We start from the raw sequence: 25,657 nt of genomic DNA, 5'->3' as shown, positions 1-25,657 counted from the left end.
GGGATTACTCTTCTTCACCTTTCTTTTAATACCTGTTATTACTTACAGCTCTCCCTTGAAAAGATTACAGGATTAAACAAGCCAGTGAACCTATTCCCAATATAAATAAATCTTTCTGAATAGCAGCAGCAGCAGACTGTAACATTCACTAAGGATAATGTATCCATCTATATTCAGGACTAGATCTGGCTGACTGAACATGAAGGGGAAAAGGGCAAAGGGAGCTCCATCCAGCTTCAAAGGTCTTGCCAAGAAACAGCTGTAACTGGCTGTCTAGACATGCCGAATCCCATTAGGATTCCTGCATAGAACCAGAGGGCTGGTTCATACAGGCAGGCCATTACTTGCTTTTTCTGTTTCAGATCACTTTACTTGTTAAAATCTTGAGATTTCTTCACAAGAACATGGAAGGAGTAGTGTGGGCTCCTTAAAGTCACTGTCTATCTTTGCACTTAACTTTAGGTGCAATTCTAAGCAAACTTTAATTTCAGGTTAAATTCCACTGAAATCAATACATTCCAGGATTCCAATGGATATCTGAAACCATGGATAAAAGCACACTTTATTTATTGACTACACTTGGGCCAGAAGTATACCATAAAATTGCACAGAAGGTCCTAAAGATGCCCACAAACATTTTCAGGGGATATATGTTGGAGTGTGGGTAACTCAAACCGTAGATATCAAATCTATGGATAACAGGATTGTACTGTGTCATTATATTCAATAGTGAGAGAAGGTCACAGGCAGCACTACAGTTTAACTTCCTTGGGATATGAGAGATAGAACTGGACACATTCTTGCATTGCAGCAGCCATTTATTTACAAATATGCAAGCAGAAGAGAGTGTATTGAGAGGAAGAGGAATCACATACCAGGCAATATAAATACTTGATCTGCTTTACATTTTACTGTTGCAAAATCTACATCCTGTCTTCACTCAGGGATTGCACTGGACACTTTTTATGTTCAAATTCAAACTGATGTTTCTTTAATCTCCTCCCACAAAAATACAGATCATAAACTCCAGACTGCTATTTCTTCAATCCAGTAAAAGAAATGGCAACCAATAATGTCTGACCAATACTACAGGACAATATCCAATTTTAGCCTAATTTTAGCATACTTGCTGGAAAATGTGGAGGTAACAAAATTTGTTTTGAAACAGAAGTGATGCCATTTTGGTAGGAACCAAAATCTAATCAGGACATTCAATGCTCCCTATATCTATAGGTCTCTGTCTCCTTTTTCTTGAGTTACTGCTTCTTGGTAACAGGCTTAAAAAATCAGTTGACATAAAAGGAAACTCTTCCTTAATTCTGAATTCAGGAGCTCTTCAGAAACATGTTACATTACATAAATATAATGGGTTAAATCCAATTGCTACTGGATCAACTGAATCAATAGAGCTTACATAAATATTTCTATTGGTTCAATGGGTCTACTGAAACTGGGACTAACAATTGGATTTGCCCAATAAAATAAGTAGCCAAGAAGAACATCTCAGACATGGTTGTGGATAAAACCTTGTTTTCCTTCTTTTGAATGAGTTTCACTCTCCCTTAAATTATCACTAGTCATTTCCCTAGTCTTCTGCTAATTTAAAACAAGGTGCAACATAAATGTAAAGAAATGTATGAGCTGTTGCATTTTTTTCCTTTGGGGGAAACTGGCAATATGATAGGATTGCTTAAGCTATAGGCTAGAAGGCCTCAAGATTAAATGCATTAGATACTTTTCTTTCAAAACATGTTGATATTCCTCAGATATGAATAGAGAACAAATGTTTCCCATAGTTTTTTTGCTGGCAGTTCAGGTACAGGAATTGAACTTCATGCTTTGACATTTTTACTAACTATGGCTGTATTGAAAGCTATGATCCCTGGCAGCCATGAGGGTGCATCAGTCATGTTAAAGGATGTTTCCTCGTTCCTTTTCCATGGTGCTGATGCATGCCTTATGCCATAGATTCTGAGTGGGCACACTGAATTACTTGTTGATAATCTCAAGATGCATTATGATACAGTGTTCAAAGAGGGATAAACTAACGTGATCTTAAGTCAGGATTACAGTGTGAGTTCCTCCTTTATGTACTCTCCCTCCTCAATCAAGATCTGTATTTTACACTCATTATGGGTACAAATTGGTTTTTACAGTTTCCTTCAGTCAGTTGATTTAGCAACCTCTGGGAATATTCAACTTCCCCACAAATTTAAAATTTCCAGATTTAGGGCCCATTCACACTTCCCGGTTTTAGCACTATATTCCAGTCTAACAGATGTCTAGCAGATGTCATTCAGTTAGTAACAAAAAGTAAAGTAATAGTAATAGTAATAATAATAATAATAATAATAATAACAATGCTTTATTTATAACCCACCCTATCTCCCCGAAGGAACTCAGGGTGGCTTCAAGAAATAGAAAACACAGTGGAAAACATTGAGTGCCAAGAATAACATATTACAAATCAAAACAAGAACAATAACATTCTAAAAATAACAGCTGAAATAAACATTACATCAGACATTCCACACATTTACAACATATTAAATTCTTAAAAACTCTTTAAAATTTGACAGAAATTATTAGAGCTAAGATGATGTACAGCTAAGTAACGAAGGTAGGTATTCAGTAACTAGGCGGGGATATATATATATATAAGGTGTAATTAATCTTCCTCCTCTCCATAGACTAAAGTGCATAGATGCGTTTTAAAAAGCTTTTTAAAGTAGAGGAGAGAGGAGACCATTTTTAGTTCTTTAGGGTGGTTTATAGCATTCACTCAGTGCATGTGATTTATTTTGTTATATCAATGGGTTGAATCCTATTAAATGTTCCAACTAGAACAGATCCATTAAATCAAGATTTGATGTTGTGTTATCACTATTTGGTGACCATTTTGTGAATTCACCATTCAACTATTAATTCAGTAGATCTTTCTGTGGTTAGTTGTGGCCCACATCTAGGTCAATAGAAGTCTTGAGCTCCCCCCCCCCCCCCCACTTCTATATGCTTACTCAATTTGATTGTCTCTCTGACTCAATTAGAAGAACTTCCAAATTCCTGCCAGATAGTCTGATACCACTGTCTTTCTTCAATCTAATTTGATTTCTTTAAAATATCAATTTACTTCCATGAAGAGTAGAGACCTTGAGTGACAACAGCTGCTCTGCTTGGCTGCTGTAAGCCTGGCACTGCATTATCAGACCTGGTGGATCATTTCCATGGCGGTTAACAATTCCTTTGCTTAGTTTGAGGAGACACTAGAGATCTCTGCTTGAGAATTCTAAAGGCCTGTGCCCGAATTGCAGGTTCCAGGATTCCATAGGATGGAACGATGTCAGTTAAAACGGAATTATAGTGCTCTAAACTGTAAAGTGTGAAAGGACCTGTGATCATCGCTGAGCCTGGAACCTCAGGTCTCGGCGGTGACCAGGGGAGCATTTGCACAGTTAAAACTTGTGCGCCAGCTTCACCCATACCTTGGGAAGTCTGACTTGGCCACGGTAGTCCACCCTCTAGTTACATCCCGTATAGACTACTGCAATGCTCTCTATGTGGGGTTGCCTTTGAAGATGGTCCGGAAGCTTCAACTAGTCCAACGAACAGCAACCAGATTGTTAACAGGAGCGGCGCTCAGGGAGCATACAATCCCCTTGTTGCGCCAGCTCCACTGGCTGCCAGTTTGCTACCGGGCCCAATTCAAAGTGCTGGCTTTGACCTATAAAGCCCTAAACGGTTCTGGCCCAACTTACCTGTCCGAACGTATCTCCCCTTATGAACCACTGAGGACTTTAAGATCATCTGGGGAGTCCCTGCTCTCGGTCCTGCCTTTGTCACAAGCACGTTTGGTGGGGACGAGAGACAGGGCCTTCTCAGTGGTGGCCCCTCGGCTATGGAATTCCCTCCCTAGGGAAATCAGATCTGCTCCCTCCCTTCTGACGTTTCGGAGGCAAGTTAAAACGTGGCTATTTGAGCAAGCGTTTACAAATACAGAGTAGCTAATATAGGAAATCGAATGACCTGACAATGGAATTGGACAATGCTTCAGAATAATGAGACACTGATTATGTTGCTTTTATTGTTTTTTTGATGCTCTTATATTGTTTAATGTTTTTTATCTATTATGTTTTATGTATACTGATTTGTTGGAAACCGCTTTGAGTCGCCAATTGGCTGAGAAAGGCGGTATACAAATACAGTAAATAAATAAATAAATAAATAAATAAATCAGATGTAGGCATTCAGATGTCATAGAAAGAATATGTGCAAGTGGAGAGCTATAGGGATAGCTTTGTTCCCTTCTCATTACCAATAAATATGACCAGTGGCTATGTCTCCAACTATTTGCAGTTCTGGCCAGAATGAGAAGCGATTTCAAATTCTTGTGAATGCAAACATAACAGGCTCCTCCATGGAAGAGGGACTTTGATTAGGTCCAAATGCTTCTTTACATGAAGAAACACTATGCACATACTCTGGTACACACAAGCCTCTTTTGACACTTTCTGAATATGTGGAATTGTGTGAGTTCTATATAGTTTGGTTCTAAGTTACCTACAGGATTGCCTTCATCTGCACAATCTGCCCTTTAGGACACTGAGGTCCTGTGGCGGATGCTTACTCCAACCAGCAGGACCCAGCTGCTAACTGTCACCCAGAGATCTTATTATCATTCACCCCAAGATTGTGGAATGATCTGCTGGAAGAGTACCAACAGCTAAATGAGCTGATCGAATTTAAGAGCCAACTGAAGACCCATATCTTCTGGCAGGCCTACACAGTTAACTAATGTATATAATTTTTCAGCTTCCTTCTAGCCAGGATCTTAATTCAAACAGCAAGTTAATATTGGTATGGTTTAGTTTTTCTCCTTTCTAATAGGAATAGAGTTGAATTAGATGTTTAAACATAGTAATAATGAACTAAAAGCCCTCAATAACTTTTTATAGGTTTCCTATCTGAGACTATAACATTACCTTTTAAAAATTATTTTCCAAGCTTTGATTCCAGCACAGGAAAAAAATTGGACTACCTTGTGGGGAAACGATTTGCACCCTTATTGGAGAATCAATATAGCTGAGTCACAACTTTGAATGTAAATATATGAGTTGCACTCTCTCAATCGCTTTCATATTCTCACTTCAGACTATTTGTCTTAGTTCACAACAAATATTTAAAATATGGGTATTGCGTGCTTTGCCTCAGAGGGTCTCTTGCTTTTAGTTTTAAGTAACAGAAAGTGAGAGACTGACCCTGTATAGCCATGGTCTTGGTTTCATTTCCATCTAAACCACTAAAATGCCTATGTTATTTATTGCTGGTTCATTTAAATGATGGGCTTGGACAGCTACAACCCGAACACTGCAAAGCTGCTGGTGTGACTTTCATATAAATTGGATACTGATTTATGTGTGACAGACTATGCCAGAAAACTGCCCCCACGGGGGAGGTGTACTTCATTGAAATAAATCTGAAATTAAATTATCTTGAACAAAATTACAATATGACTGCCTTCAGCAGGAGGGTAATGTATATATTTCATTAAATATTAAAGTTTCATTTCTTTTGTGTATACGTGCATGCTGAGGTGGAGAGACATTCCTGTGGTGTATTTCTTTTAACCCTATATTGATTTAATCCCCTCTTTGTTACTGAAGCCTTCTCTATTGTTGGATGCCAAATTTAATTGTGGTTCATGGAAGATAGTTACAAAGCCAATGAAAATTGCACTGTTGGGAGGAAGGCATTTAAACTTTGTTGACTGGCCCTGGATGAGACTCCATGTCTCAGGTTCAGTCCCCCATCTGCAACATGTCCCACCTGTCTCTGGGGAAAGTGAGGCAAGGATTATAAAATATTTCACACATCAGAATCTCAATCTCTCTCTCTCTCATAAGAGAACTCAGGTGGTGAGTGTCAATTAAGGACACTCAAGGGGTTTGCTCAGTCTGCATGTTTGAAATGAACTGGGATCAGATTCTCATTTATTTGATTTATGAGAGCCAAGGCTATTTTATTACAGCAGATACTTACTGATATCCTTTAGATTTGACACTTCCACAAATTTTGTGACATGGTTCATGTTTTTTAAATGACACACACACATTTTAAGGCACAATGTATTCAAAAGGGATATTATGTTTGTTTCCTATAGAAATTAATATTTACGTGTATTTTGAGGAAGGGTTGCTGTGTATATGTGTGTGTGTGTGTGATAACCTCTGCAGTTTGAGGCCAAAATAGGATGGAACAGCCTTGTAAATGAAGATGTGCAAAACTGTGGTAGAGCAGATATATGCTAATCCATCAATTCCCAGTGCCAATAGGACTACAGACAAAATAGGTTCAATGAGAATTAAGAGTGAAATATCTAAAGGCATCACATCCTATCCAATTGTGGAAACTAAGTAGAGCCACCTCTGGTTATTAGTTGGATGGAAAATACCAGGCGCTGTAGGCTATATTTCAAAGGAACTGGCAAAACTACTTCTGAATACTCCTTGACTAAAAAAAACCACGGAATTAAAGGGGTCAACATAAATCAACAGGCAACTTGGAGGTTCGCACATACACAAACATCAGTAAGCTCAGAAGTACCAAAGTCAAGAAAGGTTGGTGGATTTCCCTCACAGCCTAGTGAAGACTGATCATATCCTGTAGCCATATTAGTGTGGAGATGGAGAAGGAAAATTGAAGTCTGAGATGGAATTGAAGAAAAATGAAATGCCCTGCTGGAAATGAACGGTGGGATAGAACCATGAGAATGAGGTTTTGTCCTATGGGTAGGGCAGAGAACACAGAAACACCGTGTTGCTGTTGCCATTTGCATTAAGAACATTAAAGACTACTGCTCTTTGTATTTCATATTTTTGTACAATTTACTGGCTCCTCTTTCTGAAAAATACCTAATATGGCATAATTGTGTGAGAAGAGTCCATATAAAGGCAGAAGTAGATACCCTTGTAGTTAGTTTCTGTATAATTACTTGTATCACTTATAAACAGGTGATTCTAATTTTACTTTAAGTGCTTAATATTATACAACCTTTTACAACAGCTCTATCAATAAAGAAATTGTGATTCCCATTTTAAAGGTGAAGAACTGAAAAGGGAAGAATTCAGGTTGTCCAGAGTTACGCAGCAGCCGCTGAATTGCTTTTGCACAGTTGCCTTTCATTGTATGAGGTTGATGTTGAAATCTCTTGTAATTTACTGAAGACAGCCTTCTCTTTGAAGGGCTGACCTTTAGTTGAAGGCATTCTCCTGTTTGAGGGACTATCTAATCCATATTCTGCTCAAAGGCAGAGGCCCATAAGTAGGGAAAGCTTAAACAAGGAATACAGGCAGTTCCCAAGTTATGAACAAGAGAGGTTCTGTAGGTTTGTTCTTAAGTTGAATTTGTATGTAAGTTGAAACAGGTACATTTTTAGTGTGACCTCATGTCATTTTTTAAGCTTTGGATAGCATAGGGAATGGTTATACCCCTGTGATGTCTATTTTGCTGTCTGTGACCCTGTTTAGAAGATTTTACTGTACTTTTTGTCCCTGTGACAACTGGATTTTGAAAAATGTGGCTAGTTGTGGAAAGAAGGACTGGTGATAAAGCTTCAGTTAAGACACCTTTTCACCACAATAACTCTTTCAGGAGTGATTTCTCTTCCTAGGGTAAGCTTTCTCTCACTTTCTGTTGTTTTGGCTCCATTCTTAACTATGAGTCATTTGTAAGTAGGATGTTTGTAAATCAGATGTTTGTAACTTGGAGACCGTCTGTAGACTGAATGAGTATACTGCTCCCAGGCTTCGTGGCTAGGTTGAATTCATAGAGTGGAAGAGGCCACATGGGTCATCCAGTCCAACCCCATACTATGCAAGAAAAGCACAAAGTACCCCCAACAGATGGCCATCCAGCCTTTGTTTAAAAGCCTCCAAGGAAAGCGCTTCTATCACACTCCAAGGCAGAGAATCCCACTGCTGAACAGTTTCATAGTCAGGAAGTTCTTCCTAATGTTCAGGTGGAATCTCCTTTTCTGTAATTTGGACCCATTACTCTGAGTCCTAGTCTCCAGGGTAGCAGAAAGTCAACCTGCTCCCTCTTCCTTATGACATTATTTCACATATGCATACATGGCTATCATGTCTCCTCTCAACCTTGTCTTCTGCTGGCTAAACATTCCCAGTTCTTTAAGATGCTCCTCATAGGACATGGTCTTTAGACCTTTGATCATCTTAGTTGCCCTCCTCTAGACATCTTCCAGCTTGTCAACATCTCTCTTAAATTGTGGTGCCCAGAATTGGACACAGTATTCCAGGTGAGGTCTAACCAAAGCAGAATAGAGGGGCACCATGACTTTCCTTGATCTAAATCAGGCATGAGCAAACTTTGGCTCTCCAGGTGTTTGGACTGCAACTCACAAAACTGGAGGGCCGAAGTTTGCCCATGCCTGATCTAGATACCGTACTCCTTTTGATGCAGCCCAAAATTCCACTGGCTTTTAAGATGCTGCATCACTTTGCTGCTTCATGTTCAACTTGTCTGCTAAGACTTCAAGATCTTTTTCACATGTTCTTTTTGTTTTATTTCTCTTTAAATGACAATAGTGAGTATTCAAAAATTTCTTCTAAAAGCATAGGGTATGCATGTCTTTTCTTCTTTTTTGGTATTACAGATTGGCCATCTGTGATGTCCAGACACCAAATTAATCCAGGTGTTGCCTATCACTGATTAAAATTTATCCAAGTAAAATGACTGTAGGCTTATCTGCATGTTACAGTAAGCTATGGATTACTGTCTTTTTAAGGGATTGCCAGGTCCTCGTGACAACCTTTCAAATATCTGCTGTAGATTTTATTCTTTATGTGAATTTGACTAGAGCTTGGAAAATTACAATGATGAATCTTAATGAGTAGCTAGTGAGTAGCCTTTAAAGTTCAGAATTTTAGCTCTTTATTTTCCTATTTCTCTAAATCAAATCTTTCTTTATTATGGTCATAGACCAGTCTGATAAAAGCACAAAATCATTAAAACCTAAACTAAAAGCTAAATATAAAATTATATTAAAAAGCTCAAACACAATATACTAACTGAAGGGAAAAAGCTAGAGAGAAAGGAAAAGGGAAGAAAATCTGGAGGGAGGGTTAGGAACATTTAAGGAATATGAGGTGGCATAAGGAGGGAGGGGTACAGTCAGACACAGGTCAATGAGACCAGGGGGAGGAAATATTAAATATATGTATAGTTACAGTTCTCTGATAAGTTAGAATGCTAACTTGTGGTACCAGTCGTCACCTGGCAAATTTTAAGCGCTGCCAAACAGAACTTGGCAACATAGTTTATAACAGAGTTGGTATCTGAGAGCAACAGTGTGGTGTAAAATTGTCCCGAGTGCCCTGGGTGTTTATATAGCAATGGTGAGATGAGACTAGTTTAAGCGTCTCTGTAAAACAGTCACTGGAGGAGCACATGTTTGGTAGTTTCTATGTGTCCAGAGTCACAGGGGCACAGTCTCTCCAGGTAGGGAGTCTTCTGATACTGATCCCTGTGTACAAGTGATGGGAGGGCATGACATCATGCCAGGGTAAAGGCCCTCTGATGGTTGGGTACCTCTAAATTAGTTAAGTATGTCAAAGGGGAGGTGAGGTACCTACTGGAACAATGCATGCAGGTGACAAAAGACTCAAACGAAAGGGAAAAAAGATTGTTTGGTCCATGTCACTGAAAGGTCATATCTGCATGGGTTTGTAAGAACAACTGGAAGAGAAGGACAAGAAAAAGAACTGTCAAGAGGGCACAAAATATTATTGTTATTTATCTGGTGCCATTTCATATCTAAGCTAAGCTGATGTCCAACCATGATGGTTCAGCTTGACATGCATATGCTCATGCATTGCTGGAGACTGGAAAAAGGGCCAATTTCTTTTTTTATAATGTACACTCTTTTCCAATCTCCAGCTATCTCATTTACTTTAGTTTCACAATCAAGGCAATATGATAATAATAATAGAATATTATAATATTATATGAAATAATAATAATAATAATAATAATAATAATAATAATATACATCACACAGTCCTAGATGCTTGGGAAGTGTTTAACTTCTGATTTTATGATACAAAATCAAGCATATATATCTCATTTGCTGTGACATATTGTGGTTTTTTGTCAGTAAAATAATAGAAACAAAATAGAAAAACAAAAAAGAAATTAGCCTGCTTGGAAATAGTGATTGAGAAGGAGGAAAGAGGAAGAGGAGGAAAATAATTTCCAATGACACCACATGCCTGCTGGCATAAAAAAACAGAAGTGGAAGGGACTCGTTGCACTGAAGGAAGTAAAGGGAAGGCAGTGGTATGGAAAGCAATTGATGTGTTTTATTCATCAATGAAAAGAGAAAACATAACCTTTTTAAATGCTAAAATAGTGACTCAACAAGAATATACTCTTTGTCTTTGGCTAGTTGCCCCAAAGTTGGACAAGAAATTCCTGGTAGTGTGACTTGCCCAAGGTCACCCAGCCTTTATCTACACTGTAAAATTAATGCAGTTTGACACTAACATTTGAACTGTCATGGTTCAATGTTATGGAACCCAGGAAACTGCAGTTTTACAAGATATTTAGCCTTCTCTGCCGAAGAGAGCTGGTGCCCCAACAAACTACAAACCCCAGGATTCAGTAGCATCGATCCATGGCAGTTCAAGTAGTGTCAAACTGCATTAATTCTACAGTGTAGATGCATACCCCAATGTCTTTCCTGCAAGAAGTTAAATGTTTAAACACATTTTCACCTAGTTTTCCTGAATTGAAATTAGATTAAAATGAAGGATAGAATATTCCTGTACCACGATGGAGAACTAGAGTACTGCAAGGAGAATGGCTGAGCTGGATGTAGGTGAGTGTTTGGCCAACAGTTCATTACCGGCCACACGACAACCCTGTGAGATGCAAGGAGACAGTTCAGTCTGAGTCACAGCCGTGTCTGCTCTGTTCATAAGCTGCTAAGTGGCTCCAGGGAAGTGGCAGCTGTGAGAGCCCAGCTCTTTCTGGAACGGGGGCACCCGACATTGCATGTCTTCGTGGTTAAGTCAATGTTCAGAAGCTCAATGGCTCAAGGCTCATTACTGGCGATCAGCTAAATTTGGATGTGAGGAATGGTCATGAGAAAATAGGAACTTTTATTTCTGCTCGGCAGCCTTCCACCTCCCCCAAGCCCTCCATTGGTTTGTGCTAATTATTTCACCCCTAATGCACTGTGGTCCTTTTGTGTGACTCAACGGGCCTCAACAATAAAATGCACATTCAGATGGTACAAGGTCAGCTAGAGCCAGCCATCCCATCAGATATGTTGCTTACTCAGAATGGATTTTATGCTGGGTTATAAACAGGCTTTCCTACAAAGTCACTCCTTTGGCTAGATTACAGTTGCATTGGCAAAATGCAGGCTGATGTAGTAAATGCTGATAGCTTGGTTGTTAAAGATATTTTTTCCCATATGATATGAAAGCATATCTAACAACCAGCAGGTTTGTTGAAGGGGAAATGATATGAATGCAGATAGTGTGGTGTTGTTCCATCATGTATGTAAAAGGTGGAAGAAGAATATGTGTCTACATATGCCTTAACAGCATCTATATATACTGTAATCCCAGTACCCTTCCACACTGCCCCTATATCCCAGGATCTGATCCCAAGATTATCTGTTTATCTCAGGTTTCTGGCAGTGGGGACTCATGTAATCCAGTTTAAAGCAGGTAATCTAGGCCCCCTTCCATACAGCTGAATAAAACCCCACATTATCTGAACTGGGATATATGGCAGTGTGGACTCAGATATTCCAATTCAAAGCAGATATCATGGGTTATTCTGCCTTGATATTCTGGGTTACATGGCCCTGAGATAACTTCCTGGGATAGAGGGTAGTGTGGAAGGGGCCCTAGATGCATGAAGGTAGGTGTTTAAAAGAGATATGTGCATACATCACAAAACTTATGCAGCACTGGAAACTTTCACTTGGTTCAAATTTCTAAACAAGATGACCAAATCCACATTTTCCAGACAAATATGGGGATTGGAATTCAGTTACCCTTTGAGCCTTTAGGATTAATGAACTAGATAAGTGCTATTAAATGTATAAGTTCAGATGTATAGTTTTTTTCTAAAGGGAGCAGGAAAATGAGTTAAAATAAACAGACCCCCAATATGAGGTTTGTAGAATAATTTGAGTAGTTGTGTGTTCAATACATGTTTAATGTTGTTGTTCATTCATTCAGTCGTCTCCTACTCTTCGTGACCTCATGGACCAGCCCACGCCAGAGCTCCCTGTCGGCCGTCACCACCCCCAGCTCCTTCAAGGTCAGTCCAGTCACTTCAAGGATGCCATCCATCCATCTTGTCCTTGGTCAGCCCCTCTTCCTTTTACCTTCCACTTTCCCCAGCATAATTGTCTTCTCTAGGCTTTGCTGTCTCCTCATGATGTGGCCAAAGTACTTCAACTTTGTTTCTAGTATCCTTCCCTCCAATGAGCAGTCAGGCTTTATTTCCTGGAGGATGGACTGGTTGGATCTTCTCGCAGTCCAAGGCACTCTCAGAACTTTCCTCCAACACCACAGTTCAAAAGCATCTATCTTCCTTCGCTCAGCCTTCCCTAAGGTCCAGCTCTCACATCTGTAGGTTACTAATCGTGCTGGCTAATTTTATGTCAGGTGACGGTATTAAGTTTTTTTCAACTTTTTCTCTATTTCTGAATAATTTTTTTAAAAAAAAGAATACAACAATTTGCCTCCAAGAAAGCAACTGTTTGTATTTTATGTTTTTCCTTCTCAAGCCTATTTTGGGAGTCTCTTCAAATTTTTTTTTAAAAAACAAACTGGATATACATATGCACAAAAATGAGCTAGCAATGAGGTTCTAGGATATAAGGAGGAAGCACACACACAAAAATAAAACAATATCCCCAAATACAAAAACACCAAAATTGTTTCATACATATAGAAAACTAGCATGACAGAGAAGGGACTTGATTATATTCTTTCTCCTTGACTTTCTGTTTTTTTTTTTTAATTTTCAGGTTTTCTATCTTTTTCATAAAAATGTAGAGGAAAATTCAGCATTTCAATTGCTACAGTTTATTCTACCATTCAGCCCTCACTCCATGTGTGGCTCTAGTGTAGCTTCACAGGAAGAACTGGAGAGTAGAAGGCAGTAATCCATTAAAAGGGAGGATAATTGTGCATTGTAGTCCCACAAGTAGAATCTGATTTGTAGTTCCACAAATAGAATCTGATTAAAAGGAACCCAGCATTCATGTTGTGATCCCAAACAAAACTGAAAGGAAAAGAATGAGAGTGTGACTACATACCTTTAAAATTAGGCCTGATTCTGGCATCGTATCCTGATGTCCTTCCCATCAGTTTATCCAGGAAATCTGAAGGGGACATTGGTTTAGGAGCTGATCGGGCTGCTGCTCCAGTTTCTTTGGAAGCAGCAAGGCTGAGTCAAAAACAAGAAAGCAAACAGAGATTTCATTAGTAGTCCTCCTTCTCTTGCTGTTTTTTTCCCCTCCTTTCACCTTCTGGTTGTGATGGTTTAGGATCTGAATTCTTTGCAGCTAGAAGCCCTGACAAATATTGCTGTGGATTCTTATTGAAGCTGGTCTCTGCTAATTTGTTTGCTCAGACCAAACATTCCTGAACATGGAATCCCAAATGCTACCCAAGATCAAGACAAATGATAAAGAAGAAAATCCCTCTGCTAATTTTAGGTACAGACTCCGAGTATCACTTAAATAAAAAAATGTGAACTTTAGCATTCGATTCTGGTGGGAAAACACACTTTGAGATTATCTAGGTTTTATGATGGTGCATCAATTACCATGTAATTACATGGCAAATAGCAGAAGAGAGAGCATGCAGCATGTTGACATTTTCATTTCTAGAGTTAGTAGGGTGTGTGAGCTATGACAGCTTCCCTTTGCTTGAATAGGTAGCTTGAGCTGAAATTTCCTGCCCAGCATGGGAGGCTTCAGGGAAGGAGGATTTTCCTACATCATTGGTAAGGAAATTTGGCAGCCGTGTTGAGAACAAAGCACCTCCAAGTATTTCATTTCAGGTTGAAACATACAACCATAGAGATCTGATTTAATGTTAGCAATCCTCCCTCCAGGTTTATTCATTAAATATTTATTCACACTGTTTCTATATCACTTCCCAGTCAACAAGGTATCTTGGCGTGATGAACAAATAAAAGCAGTGAAAACAGTAAAAACACAAAACTTTAAAAATGTTTCAAATACTAAAGATACACTTTAAATACTATGATACAGGTTGAAATGATTGGGACCAAAAATGTTTTGAATTTTGGATCCCCCCCCCCCCAGATGTTGGAATATCTGTCTGTATTTGCATACATGTATCTAATGAGGTATCTTGGAGTTGTGACTCATGAATGCTTCCTTATACACATAGCCCGAAGGTAATTTTATATACAATTTTGAAATTATTTTCCTGTAAGAAACAAAGTTTGTATACATTGAACCATCATAAAGCAAAGGTGTCCTGGCCATCCATTTGTTGTTTGCTTTCAAGTCATTTCCAATTTATGGTAACTGTAAGATGAATCAATCATAGAGCATGTTTGGCATGATTTGTTCACAGAGGGTTTGTCCTTGCTTTTTTCTGAGGCTGAGAGTGTGATGTGCCCAAGGTTTTCCAGTGGATTTTCATGGCTGAATAGAGATTTGAAGTCTGATCTCAGATGCTCAAACTACTATGCAATTCTGTCTCTCACTTGGAAATATCATTTTAAAACTGACAATTTCAAATATTAAAGTCTATGTGAAACAGTACAGTTTGGCTGCTGCCAGAAGCTTGAATGAGATTAGGCCCAATTTCCTTGGGTAGGGAATTCCATAGTCTGGATGATGCTACAGAGAAAGCCCTGTCACATGATCATATCAACCTAATTTCATGAAGTGTTGGGATACACTACAGGGCTTCCTCTGATGACTTCAAATTTCAGTTAGGCTCATATGGGAAGGGACGGTCTTTCAGATATTCTGGCCCAAAACCATTTAGGGCGTTGTAGGTCAACACCAGTACCTTGAATTGAGTTCAGAAGTCATTCTTGCTGGACCAGTGTTATATGTTTTGTAACATGAACAACTGACACCAATCTCTTTGCTGTATTTGCAATAGCTGTAGCTTCTGAGCACTTTTCAAGAGTCCCAAGTAGAATGTGTTATAGTAGTCCAATCAGCTAACTAATTGTTAATATGTGAAAGGCACTCAGACTTAAAGTCTTATGACATCAGTAAATTTGAGATACTTATTTGTTCTTTTCAGTTGTACAAGGCTACTTTCGGATCTGGGCTGTAATTTGGAAATTGCACAGGCTGTCTTGAAAGATATACATAACAGACCTGGGTTTTGTAAATATAATTGGCCCGAACCTCCTATCATCCTTCACCATTGGCTGTCTTGGCTAGTACTGGAGAAATTTGCAGTTCAACAACATCTAGTGAGTCATACGTTGCTCAGCTCCAGGAGACAAGTTTAACCAAAGAAGCGTCCTGTCAGGAACAAAGCAACAAAAGTCATGCCCTCATTTTTAGAAGCATGTGGAGCATGAAGAAATCCGGTTGACCTCTAGGCCTAATATCTCCACGAGTTTCTTTCATGTCTCCACTTGAGTTACTGGCTCAACTTTGAAAAGCTTTATCAATAAGGACTGCCTTTTCTTTCTATATGAGAACAGCACATCATTATGATTAAAAGTGGAAGAGCTAAGTAATGCACCGAGGAACTAAAATTGCATGAGACTTGTATAAATCATTAACAAAGAGCCTATTGTGGAAATGTTTCAGATGATTTTGAATCTCTCTGATGAGTTGTTTTTCCCTATACATTCCTGGCAAATAGAGGCATACATCGATCATCATTTCTCCTGATGCATTATTATGGTAAAATGTGCCGACCTCTGAGCACATCTCAGAAAAGTGTATTGTTACCTGCTAATCCCTACGAGGCCTCCTATTATCTCCTTGGGCTGGATGGACGCATCATTTAATCTTCTACCTGTGTGTTCCCATTACGTGACCTGCCTGACAAGAATAATGGACCAGTGGAGGGTATAGTTGGGAGATCAGATATATAGCTGCAGGCTGTTTAGCCTAAGTCCAGTTTAAAACAGAACTGGAAGAAGTAGCTATGCTATCATCACTGTGTTCCTGGACAGTGCTGAGCTAAACAGGCTGCTGGCTGTGATTGCTGTTGCATGCCTTCAAGTTGTTTTTGAGTGATGGAAACACTAAGGGTTTTCTGAGGCGGAGAGTATGTAACATGCTCAGGATCACCCTGTGGGCTTCAATGGCTCAGCGAGGAATCAAAACATGGTATCCAGTATGCTTAAACCACTTCACCATGCTAGCTTGCATATAGCATGATTATATATATTACAGCCATTATTTCAAATTGTGTATTAGTTCATATAAGGCAGTCTCCGAGTTACAAACATTCAACTTACACCCAACTCATAGTTAAGAATGTGGGTGAGATAAAAGGAAGGATGAGATATTTATACCTCTAAAGGAAAATTCACTCCTGAAAGAGTTATCATGGGGAAAAGGTGTCTCCACTGAAGCCTTCTCACCCATCTTTGTTTCCACAACAAGCCCAATTTTCAAAATCAAATTATCACAGGGACAGAAAGTGAGGTGAAGTCTTCTGTACGGAGGGACAGACAGCAAAACAAACACCACAGGGATGCAACCATTCCCTATGCTATCCAAAGCTTAAAAAAACCCTTTGGCTATTATACTTAAAAATATGCCTGTTCCAACTTACATACATATTCGACTTATGAACAGACCTACAGAATGTATCTTGCTGTAACTTTGGGAACTTCTTGTAGATTAGTACATGCACAATTTATGCAGAACTGTTTCCTACTTTGGTGATGTGCAAATGACCACTCTTGCTGGCTAGAGAGCATTTGAAAAGTTAGAGGCAGATGCAATTTCCAGAAAGCCCTTAAATATGATGTTCTCAAGAAAGTGTTTGCCCCACTCATGCATTTCCTCTTCCTCTTCTTTACCACCACCATTATCGCTACTGTCTGCTTGCTGAATTTTTGGGCCCAGTCTCCTCTATAGACTCATCAATTACACAGTCATAGAGTTGGAAAGGCCCTCCTACTCAATGCAGGAACTTCAGCAATAGCATCTCCAGCAGCTAGCCATTCAGCCTTTTTTTGAATACATGTAGAGAAAGAGATTTCACCACTTCTTTAGGTGATTGGTTTCATTACTGAACAGCTCCTCCTGTCAAGAGGCTCTTTCTAAGGTTCAATCTAAATCTATTCTCCTGTAACTTGAAGCAATTAGACCTGCTTCTAATATCTGGGGAAGTGGAGAACCAATCCTGCACCCTCCTCTCTATGACAGCAGTTTAGATATTTAAAGAACTGTACTGTACAATCATGTTGCTTTTCAGACTTCTCTACAACCTTTCCTCATCATGTTTTATTCTCCATACTTATCATCCTTGTTGTCCTTCTCTGAACTCACTCCACTTTCTATATCCTTCTTAAACTGAAATACACAGAACAGAACACAATACTCCAGGTGAGGCCTGACAAATGCAGAACATAGTGGGACTATTATTTATCTTGTAAACTAAGATTCCAGTAATTCATAGTATTATTAGTGCAAGAAGTATTATTTGCCTTCTTTACTTCAGCATCACTGCTGGCTCAGGTTCAACTTGTATTCAACGCAAGATCTTTCACTGCGCATTTGAGTTTTGTGTCCTAGAGATAAAATTTTGTATTTGTCCCTGAATTTCATTCTATTAGTTTCAGCCAATTTTTCTAATTTATCAGGGTTTTTTTGAATGCTGTTCCTATCTTCTAATATGTTAGCTACCCCTACCATTTTTGTATAATCTACAGACTTGATAAGAATTCCCTCTGCCCCATTGTTTAATGAATTATTTAATTCATTGATAAAAATATTGAAGAGCATTGGCCCCAAGACAGAAGCGAGTGGCACTCTGTTCAAGACTTTCCTCAGGTCAGATTTGAAGGACAGCCATTTATGGTTGAACATGGTTTTCCAACCAATTATACATCCCTCTGATGGATTTTCCCATTTATTCAACTCAAAGTATCATGGGGGATTTCATCAAATGTTTTGCTGAAATCCAGAAGTCTATCATCCCAAGAGGAGAGGAGGGAATGCAGTTAGCAACCTCAGAATATGGTGGTATTAATAATTGCATTTTTACTGCCAGGGAGGCAGAGAGGGGTTTGCGAGTCAAGAAAGTATCCAGACCTAGAGGAAACTGTTTGCATTTCTAAGGCTGTATCCCCACTGCAGAATTATAGCAGCTTGACATGACATTAACTGACATGGTCGAATGCTATGGAATTCTGGGATGTGTCACTTTGTGAGATATTTCATAGGATGGAATTATGGCAGTTCAAGTGCTTTCAAACTGCTACAATTCTGCAGTGTGAATGGGAGACAACTTTGAATCTGACCATGAATGAGTCATGGTTGCAAATGCTTTGGCATTCTTCTCTTAAGATGGGCTGAAATTGTTGTGTTTTATAACCACAACCCATTTAGTTTACCATTTAAAAAAGCAAAGGAAAGGAAGGATGGATGGAAGGAAGGGATTTTGGTTTCACACATTGGACAGCCCTACATCAGCATGGATTAATAAACAAAATTGATGCAGAGAAAGAAAGCTTCCTTCCACCTTGAATTCTACTCTCTCCCAGAAGCCAATAAAAAGGCCTTAGGCTTGACAAAAACTGCTTTGAGTTCCATATGAGAGAAAAGCAGAATATAAATTAAATATATATGTAAAAATAAAATACTAAAGAAGGTTTTATGGAACATAAAAATAGGAATATATAGCAGTTAAAACATAAATATTAACAAAAGTTTAAAAATACAAAGTGGGTATAAAATGCAAACTGGGAACCTATTTAGAAGTTATGTAAGCTTAATGGCAAATTCATATTCATGTTACCTTGCTTGGGGGTACATAGCTCGAGAAAGGGATGCTGAATCTTCTACACTGCCATATAATCTACATTATCAAAGCAGATAATCCATATTATCTGCTTTGAACTGGATTATGTGAATCCACACAGCCATATAATCCAGTTGTGTAGAAAGATCTGTTTCTGCAATGGAGATCGCTTGTGTGAGGAGGTGGGAATGTTATTCATCCACATGCCGAGTGTCAGTCATACAGGTCCCTTTTATCACAGCAGCTGACAACTGGTTAATGGGGATAGAAGAGGGTAAGGTTGGAATTCTCTCCACAGCTATGTTTAGATAGCAATGTACTGCATAGAGAATTCCAGCCAAACTAAAAAAAAAAAAAAAACTCACACATGCCCATAAAATTTAAAATGCCTAATACAGTTTGGTCAAAGATAACTGAGGCCCCTATATCCCAGGATCTGATCCCAAATTATTCCTTTTAAACTGGATTATATGAGTTTCCACTGCCAGATAATCTGGGATTGGATCCTGGGATATAAGGCAGTGTGGAAGGGGGCTGAGATACCACTTTCTTTCTTATTTTAAGAAGAGAAAAGGTAAAAAACAACCAGTTGATAAATTGTATACCGGAGTGTATCTTCCAGTAAACAGTTGGTACAGTTTATACCATTTTTATACAGAAAATAAATCAAGTCTTGTCTTGATTTTAAAATTGCGATTTACTAGTAATTTTCATATCAAGAAAAACAGATTAAACAACCTGTAGTTAAATAATTCACCATACAGTCAGAGGTAGAATGTACAGGAAATTTAAAGAAGCAGACCAGCAAAAATCTGAAATCTTTCTGCAATTGTGGGCAAATCATTAAACACAAGGCTTCCTATTCCAATCTCCTAACATTCATGAATATTGTCTTTGACCTTCAGGAAATTATTAATGGAATAATTTCCTGCAAACCACATTAATGACACAGAGTCTGTTCTCCATATATTCCATTAAATTTCCTTTTGTTTCATTTCACTTGTTTCATTATTTAATTCATTGATAAAAATATTGAAGAGCATTGGCCCCAAGACAGAAGCTAGTGGCACTCTGTTCAAGACTTTCCTCAGGTCAGTCTTGATCTGCCAACAGAAGGAAGAATTTATGACAGAAATGATCAGGAATATATTTTTGTTTGCCAGCATAGGTTTTTCACAAAAAATGCCTTCAGCTCGGGAATGATTTCATTTATTGTTTGTTTAAGGAAGCATACTTGTTGCTGTTGTTGTTGCTGCTGCTGCTGTTCTTGTTGTTGTTTGGCTTCAAGTCAATTTTAATTTTGGGTAACCATAAGGTCTTATATCTAGAATACATTCTGCCAAGCAGATTCTTTAGAAGAGCCATGTATTTCCTATTATATAATGTAAGAATAGCTTTTGATGAGGTCCAGGCCCGTAGCCAGGATTTCGATTCGGGGGGGGGGGGGGGGGCTGAGTTTGTTTCGGGGTGGGGGTGGGGTGGGGGTGGGGGCTGAATCTGAGTGAAAGAGGGTCTACCCTAGCAAACCTTTTGTATCGTTACCCTCAATACCCCCATGCATATGGGATATATTGAATATGGTGATCAGATCATGATATGAATAAACATAACAGTTTAAATAATGCACCAGTAAGGCCTTTTCGCGAACCACCATGAGAATTTCAAGGGGGGGGGGGGGCTGAAGCCCCTCAGCCCCCCCCCCCCACAGCTACATGCCTGAAGAGGTCCATACTTGAACCTTGGTTCAATGACTATTTGAGGGTGTAGGCACTCCTGCAGAATGGTGAAAGCTGTACATGCACAGCTTCCTTTGTTACAAGGATTTCCTATTCCCTTTAAACAGTGATAGCCCCTGTCTCACTCATATGCATGAGTGTGCCGAGTAATAAGGACACAGTTACGTTAGAGAGCAAATATCTTCCCCTAAGCAATCTGGGGGAAATGGCTGTAGTTGGTTTAAAATCTGTATCTGTGCTTTGCAAGCTCAGGAGAAAATGGGAAAAGAGGGAATCAATACCGGGCTATAAATCTGCATTCCAAAAGAGGTTCTGCATGGAAATGAGCCGGGCGGAAAAAAATTCAATTAAACAGTAAATGAGTTGGTGCCCAAAGAATCCTGCCAGTTCAGCAGAGAAGTGCCAGAAAATGCAATATACTGATTCCTTCTCATTAACCACGGGCCATAGGAAAGACTATGGGGAACGATGCAATCAAATATCTTACTGTTTTAGGGTTGTTATTGTTTTTTTTAAAAAAACACAACCCAAGGATATGTATGAGATAAGAAAAAAGGCTAAAAAATCATTTCCTCTATATCAGTGGTTCTCAACCTTGCAAATGCCGTGACCCCTTAATGCCGCTCCATATGTTGTGGTGACCCCCAACCATAATATTGTTTTCATTGCTACTTGATACCTGTCATTTTAGTACTGTTATAAATCGTAATGTAAATATTCGATATGTAGGATAGATTTTCATTCACTGGACTAAATTGAGCACAAATACCCAATATGCCCAAATGTGAATGCTAGTGGGGTTGGGGGGGGGGGGGAGGATTGATTTTGTAATTTGGGAGTTGTAGTTGCTGGGATTTATAGTTCACCTATAATCAAAAAGCATTCTGAACTCCACCGGCGATTAATTTAAACCGAACTTGGCACAAAGAACTCCCATGACCAACAGAAAACACGGGAAGGGTTTTGTGGCCATTGACCTTGAGTTTGGGAGTTGTAGTTCACCTATATCCAGAGGAGCATTGTGGACTCATGCAATGATGGATCTGGACCAAACTTGGCACAAATACTCAGTATGCCCAAATATGAACACTGGTAGAGTCTGGAGAAAATAGACCTTGACATTTGGGAGTTGTAGTTGTTGGGATTTATAGTTCACCTACAATCAAAGAGCGTTCTGAACTCGACCAACAATAGAATTGGGTCAAACTTCCCACACAGAATCCCAATGACCACCAGAAAATACTATGTTTTCTGATGGTCTTTGGCGACCCCTTTGACACCCCCTCAGGGGTCCCGACCCCCAGGTTGAGAAACACTGCTCTATATTCTGAGACCTAAGGAATGCAGTATTCTATGAGTCCCTCAAAAGGCAGACCTGCCTTGCTTAGTCCTCTTGTTTAAAAATCCAAAAGCCCCTCAGGCTCCTCTGCTTATAAATTAAAATTAAAGCACATTAGAACATATAAAAACATATATAGAATGGGCCTCAGAGGAGGTAAAAAAATGACCCATTCATTGGCTCTTGTTCCCGTTTTCTGAGCCATTGATTAGTCACATCCATTTGGATATAGCACTTCAGTTCACTAGAAGTCAAAGGTTAAGAGACATTTGCAGTTCGGTACCTCAAGGCAGTTTTTGTAATAGTGTCTGCTGATTCATTCCCTGGTATCCCTATAGTAGTTTGAGTATTGGACTATGAACCCTTCTAGACTGCTATATAATCCAGATTATCAAGAAAGATAATCCACATTATCTACTTTTAACTGGATTATACGAGTCTACACTGCTATATAATCCAGGTCAAAGCAGGCAATCTGAATTTTATATGGCAGTGTAGAAGGGACCTAAGGGCCCTTCTATGCTGCCATACAATCCAGATAATCAAGGCAGATAATCCACATTACAGTAGAGTCTTGCTTATCCAATCTTCTCTCATCAAATGTTATGTATTATCCAACACAGTCTGCCTCCTGCCTGGATCCACAGCTGTTTCAATAGATTGTGATGTTTTGGTGCTAAATTCATAAATACAGTAATTACTACATAATGCTATAGTGTATTGAACTGCTTTTCCTATTGTTTTTTTTGTAAAACATGATGTTTTAGTATTTAATTTGTAAAATCTAATATATTAAGATGTTTAATAGGCTTTAGCCAGCATTCATGGCCGATGTTACTGGCTTGACAATGATGTGTATATGACTCTGAATGCTAGGCTGCATCAATAGGAGTATAGTGTCAAGACTGAGGGAAATCATAGTCTCACTCTATTCTGTGTTGGTCAGATCTCATCTGGCATAATCCTGTGTCCAGTTCTAGGCATGATAATCCAAGAAGGATATTGACAAACTGGAAGATGTCCAGAGAAGGGTGACCAAAATGGTCAAAGTCTGGAAGCCAAGTCCTATGAGGAGCAGTTTAGAGAGATGGGCATGTTTTCCTTGGAGAAGGGAAGGTTAAGAGGGGATTGGATAGCCTTTGTGGTCTTTTCCAACTCTTACAATTCTGTGTTTGTGTATGTGATGCTTTGGTTGAAAGCATGTTTTAAAAGCAGGATCTAGGATTCCAAATGCGATCTATGCTGTTACTCCGCATGACTTCTTTCTTCCATTCATATTCACATTGCTGCTATTATTCTGGGTCATGAGAATACAGTTCCTTCCAAAACCTTATTGTTAAAACAAATTTGAACAAAAGGGCAAAAGGGATACTTTAAATATCAACTTTCTTGTTTCTGTTCAGTGTGGAACATTTCACATGTCTCAAGAGGTTAATAGCTATCTCTGGATGCATAGTACAAGCAGCACACAAGAAATTCTCCTTTGTAGTCACTTGTCACTTGAGATTTGTCTGAGTTTGGTAACATACTGGGGGAGGCCTGGATGGCCCATGAGGTCTCTTCCAACTCTATGATTCTAGGCCAAAGATTGGATATCTTCCATTTACCAATTTCTTGATGAATTATTTATTTTCATTTTTAAAATATTTATATTTTATTATCTATCTGAAGTTTTCAGGGTGGCACACAATAAAGCCAAATGGACTATGTGTTGTTGTTGTTGTTGTTGTTGTTGACTTTCAAGTCATTTCTAAACTTTGGCCACCCTGTCACAGATTTTTCTTGACAAGATTGGTTCAGAATAGGTTTGCCATTGCCTCCTTCTAGGGCTGAGAGGGTGACTTCTCTAATCTAATGCTGAAACCACTACATTATGGTGGCAAATTTACAACAGTGTTAATAATGGATTCTCAACGTTTAATCTTCCATCCGATTTGTACTTCAGCTCCTAGAAGCCTCTGCCCAGCATGGCCAATGAGGACAGATCCTGAGAGTCAAAGAGCAAGGCACCTGGAGGACCAAAGTCTGAAAACCACTAATATAAATAAAATGCAATTAAAGGTTAAAAACACATTTAGCAATATAATTAATTAAAAGACAGATTAAATTGGAATTTAGACTGCAAACTAAACTTGGGAGTGGGTTACATGAAGTTTCTGGGTGGACGCAAGACTGCCTTACTACAATAATTTTTGCTACCAAATATAAAAATTAAAGCAGGAATATGGTTCCGTGGGGGGGGGGGGGGAGGGGGATTCAGCTACATCTCCTGTCTACCTCAGCATCTAATGACCAGATTTGGGAAATGAGCTTCTGACTGCAGTAAGTGTTTACCCATTTTATGCCATAGGTGTCAGGGAAAAAACGTGTGTGTATTTTTCAACAAGCTTAGCATAAGCAGATTACCTAGTGAATAGATTTGATTTCTGGGTAGAAAAGAGTAACACTATTTGTTTTTTAAAATGCAAGTTGATTAGCCAGTTACATTTATTTCATAATATAATTTTGCTTCATATTTTAAATGATAATCTGATGCTAGTCCTAATTTGGTTAAATGTGGGGTAGCGAGTGATACATTTCCTTTTCTGAAAAGAGCAAAAAGAGGATATAGATTTGTACTGAATTTGCATGTGCCCATATATGCAAATAGAGAGAGAATGGGCATTTTTAAATTGAAAGATAACACTTCTCACCACGGTGAGAAGTATGTGACCACTCTGGTATACTGGATGCTGTCTGCTGATGGGAAATTTCAAAATCCTTGCTGTCATATTGACAGCAAATTGTTGATTGAAAATAAAAAAAATAAAAAAATAGATGCATGCACACATACACCCTATTTTATGTATCCTGGTGCAGATTGAAATATGAAATATGTTCAACAATAGGGGGAATTAGCATCAGCATCCAATGTGGTTGAGGGAATGCCAGGGGCCCAAGATTGATAAAAAAACCTTTGTCCTTTCCACCATGTTAATGTGTTTAAAATAGCTTGGGAATGTGAAAGAACTGCTGGGATAGGACTGATTTTTAAATAGATATCATGGTTTGGAGATAATGATGAAGATAGATGAGGCAGCAGCACTACTGCCACTTTCTCTTTACACGGCTGGAAGTGTTGAGCAATATGAATTGAGCTTGGTAAAGTAACTCTCCTGGACTACAGCTCCCAAAATCTTCCAATCAGCATGGTTATTGGCTCATATACCCTCCAGCTTTGTCAAGGACAGTATGCCTTTCATCCCACTTTTGCATATGAAGGGTATGTTATAGGAACCCTCCAAAGGTGCCAGCCAGACTTGGCAACAGACACAAATGTAACTTGAAGCCCCTAAAGTCATGTTTCAAAGTGGCTTCCCACCACTCATCCCTATCTGTTTGTTGGAGATCATCTGCTTACTCTAATCCACTGCACCCACTGGAAAGCCTAGCCTCTCCTCAGAAAGTGCTTTGGGGTTCCACTGTAGGTCACCTTGCTTGGGCTTCAGAAGTTTAGATTACCTTCACTACAAAAATTCAAGAAATGAAGCTCTTTTAAAAATCCTCTA

At 39.0% G+C, this 25,657-nt stretch overlaps 1 protein-coding gene across 2 annotated transcripts in view; it reads right to left on the bottom strand.

Moving 5' to 3' along the window:
* The window catches only part of GLRA1 (glycine receptor alpha 1), a 102,384-nt gene that overhangs the window by 54,573 nt on the left and 22,154 nt on the right, over nt 1–25,657 (bottom strand). For both annotated transcript variants that reach the window (XM_060765493.2, XM_060765494.2), the window contains exon 2: nt 13,358–13,488. In XM_060765493.2, coding sequence (XP_060621476.1) covers nt 13,358–13,488 — 131 coding nt within the window. The remainder of the gene's footprint in view (nt 1–13,357; nt 13,489–25,657) is intronic.

Source organism: Anolis sagrei, chromosome 2 (genome assembly GCF_037176765.1).
Source record: "Anolis sagrei isolate rAnoSag1 chromosome 2, rAnoSag1.mat, whole genome shotgun sequence".
Lineage (NCBI taxonomy): Eukaryota > Metazoa > Chordata > Lepidosauria > Squamata > Dactyloidae > Anolis > Anolis sagrei.
This window is presented reverse-complemented; position numbering and strand designations above follow the sequence as displayed.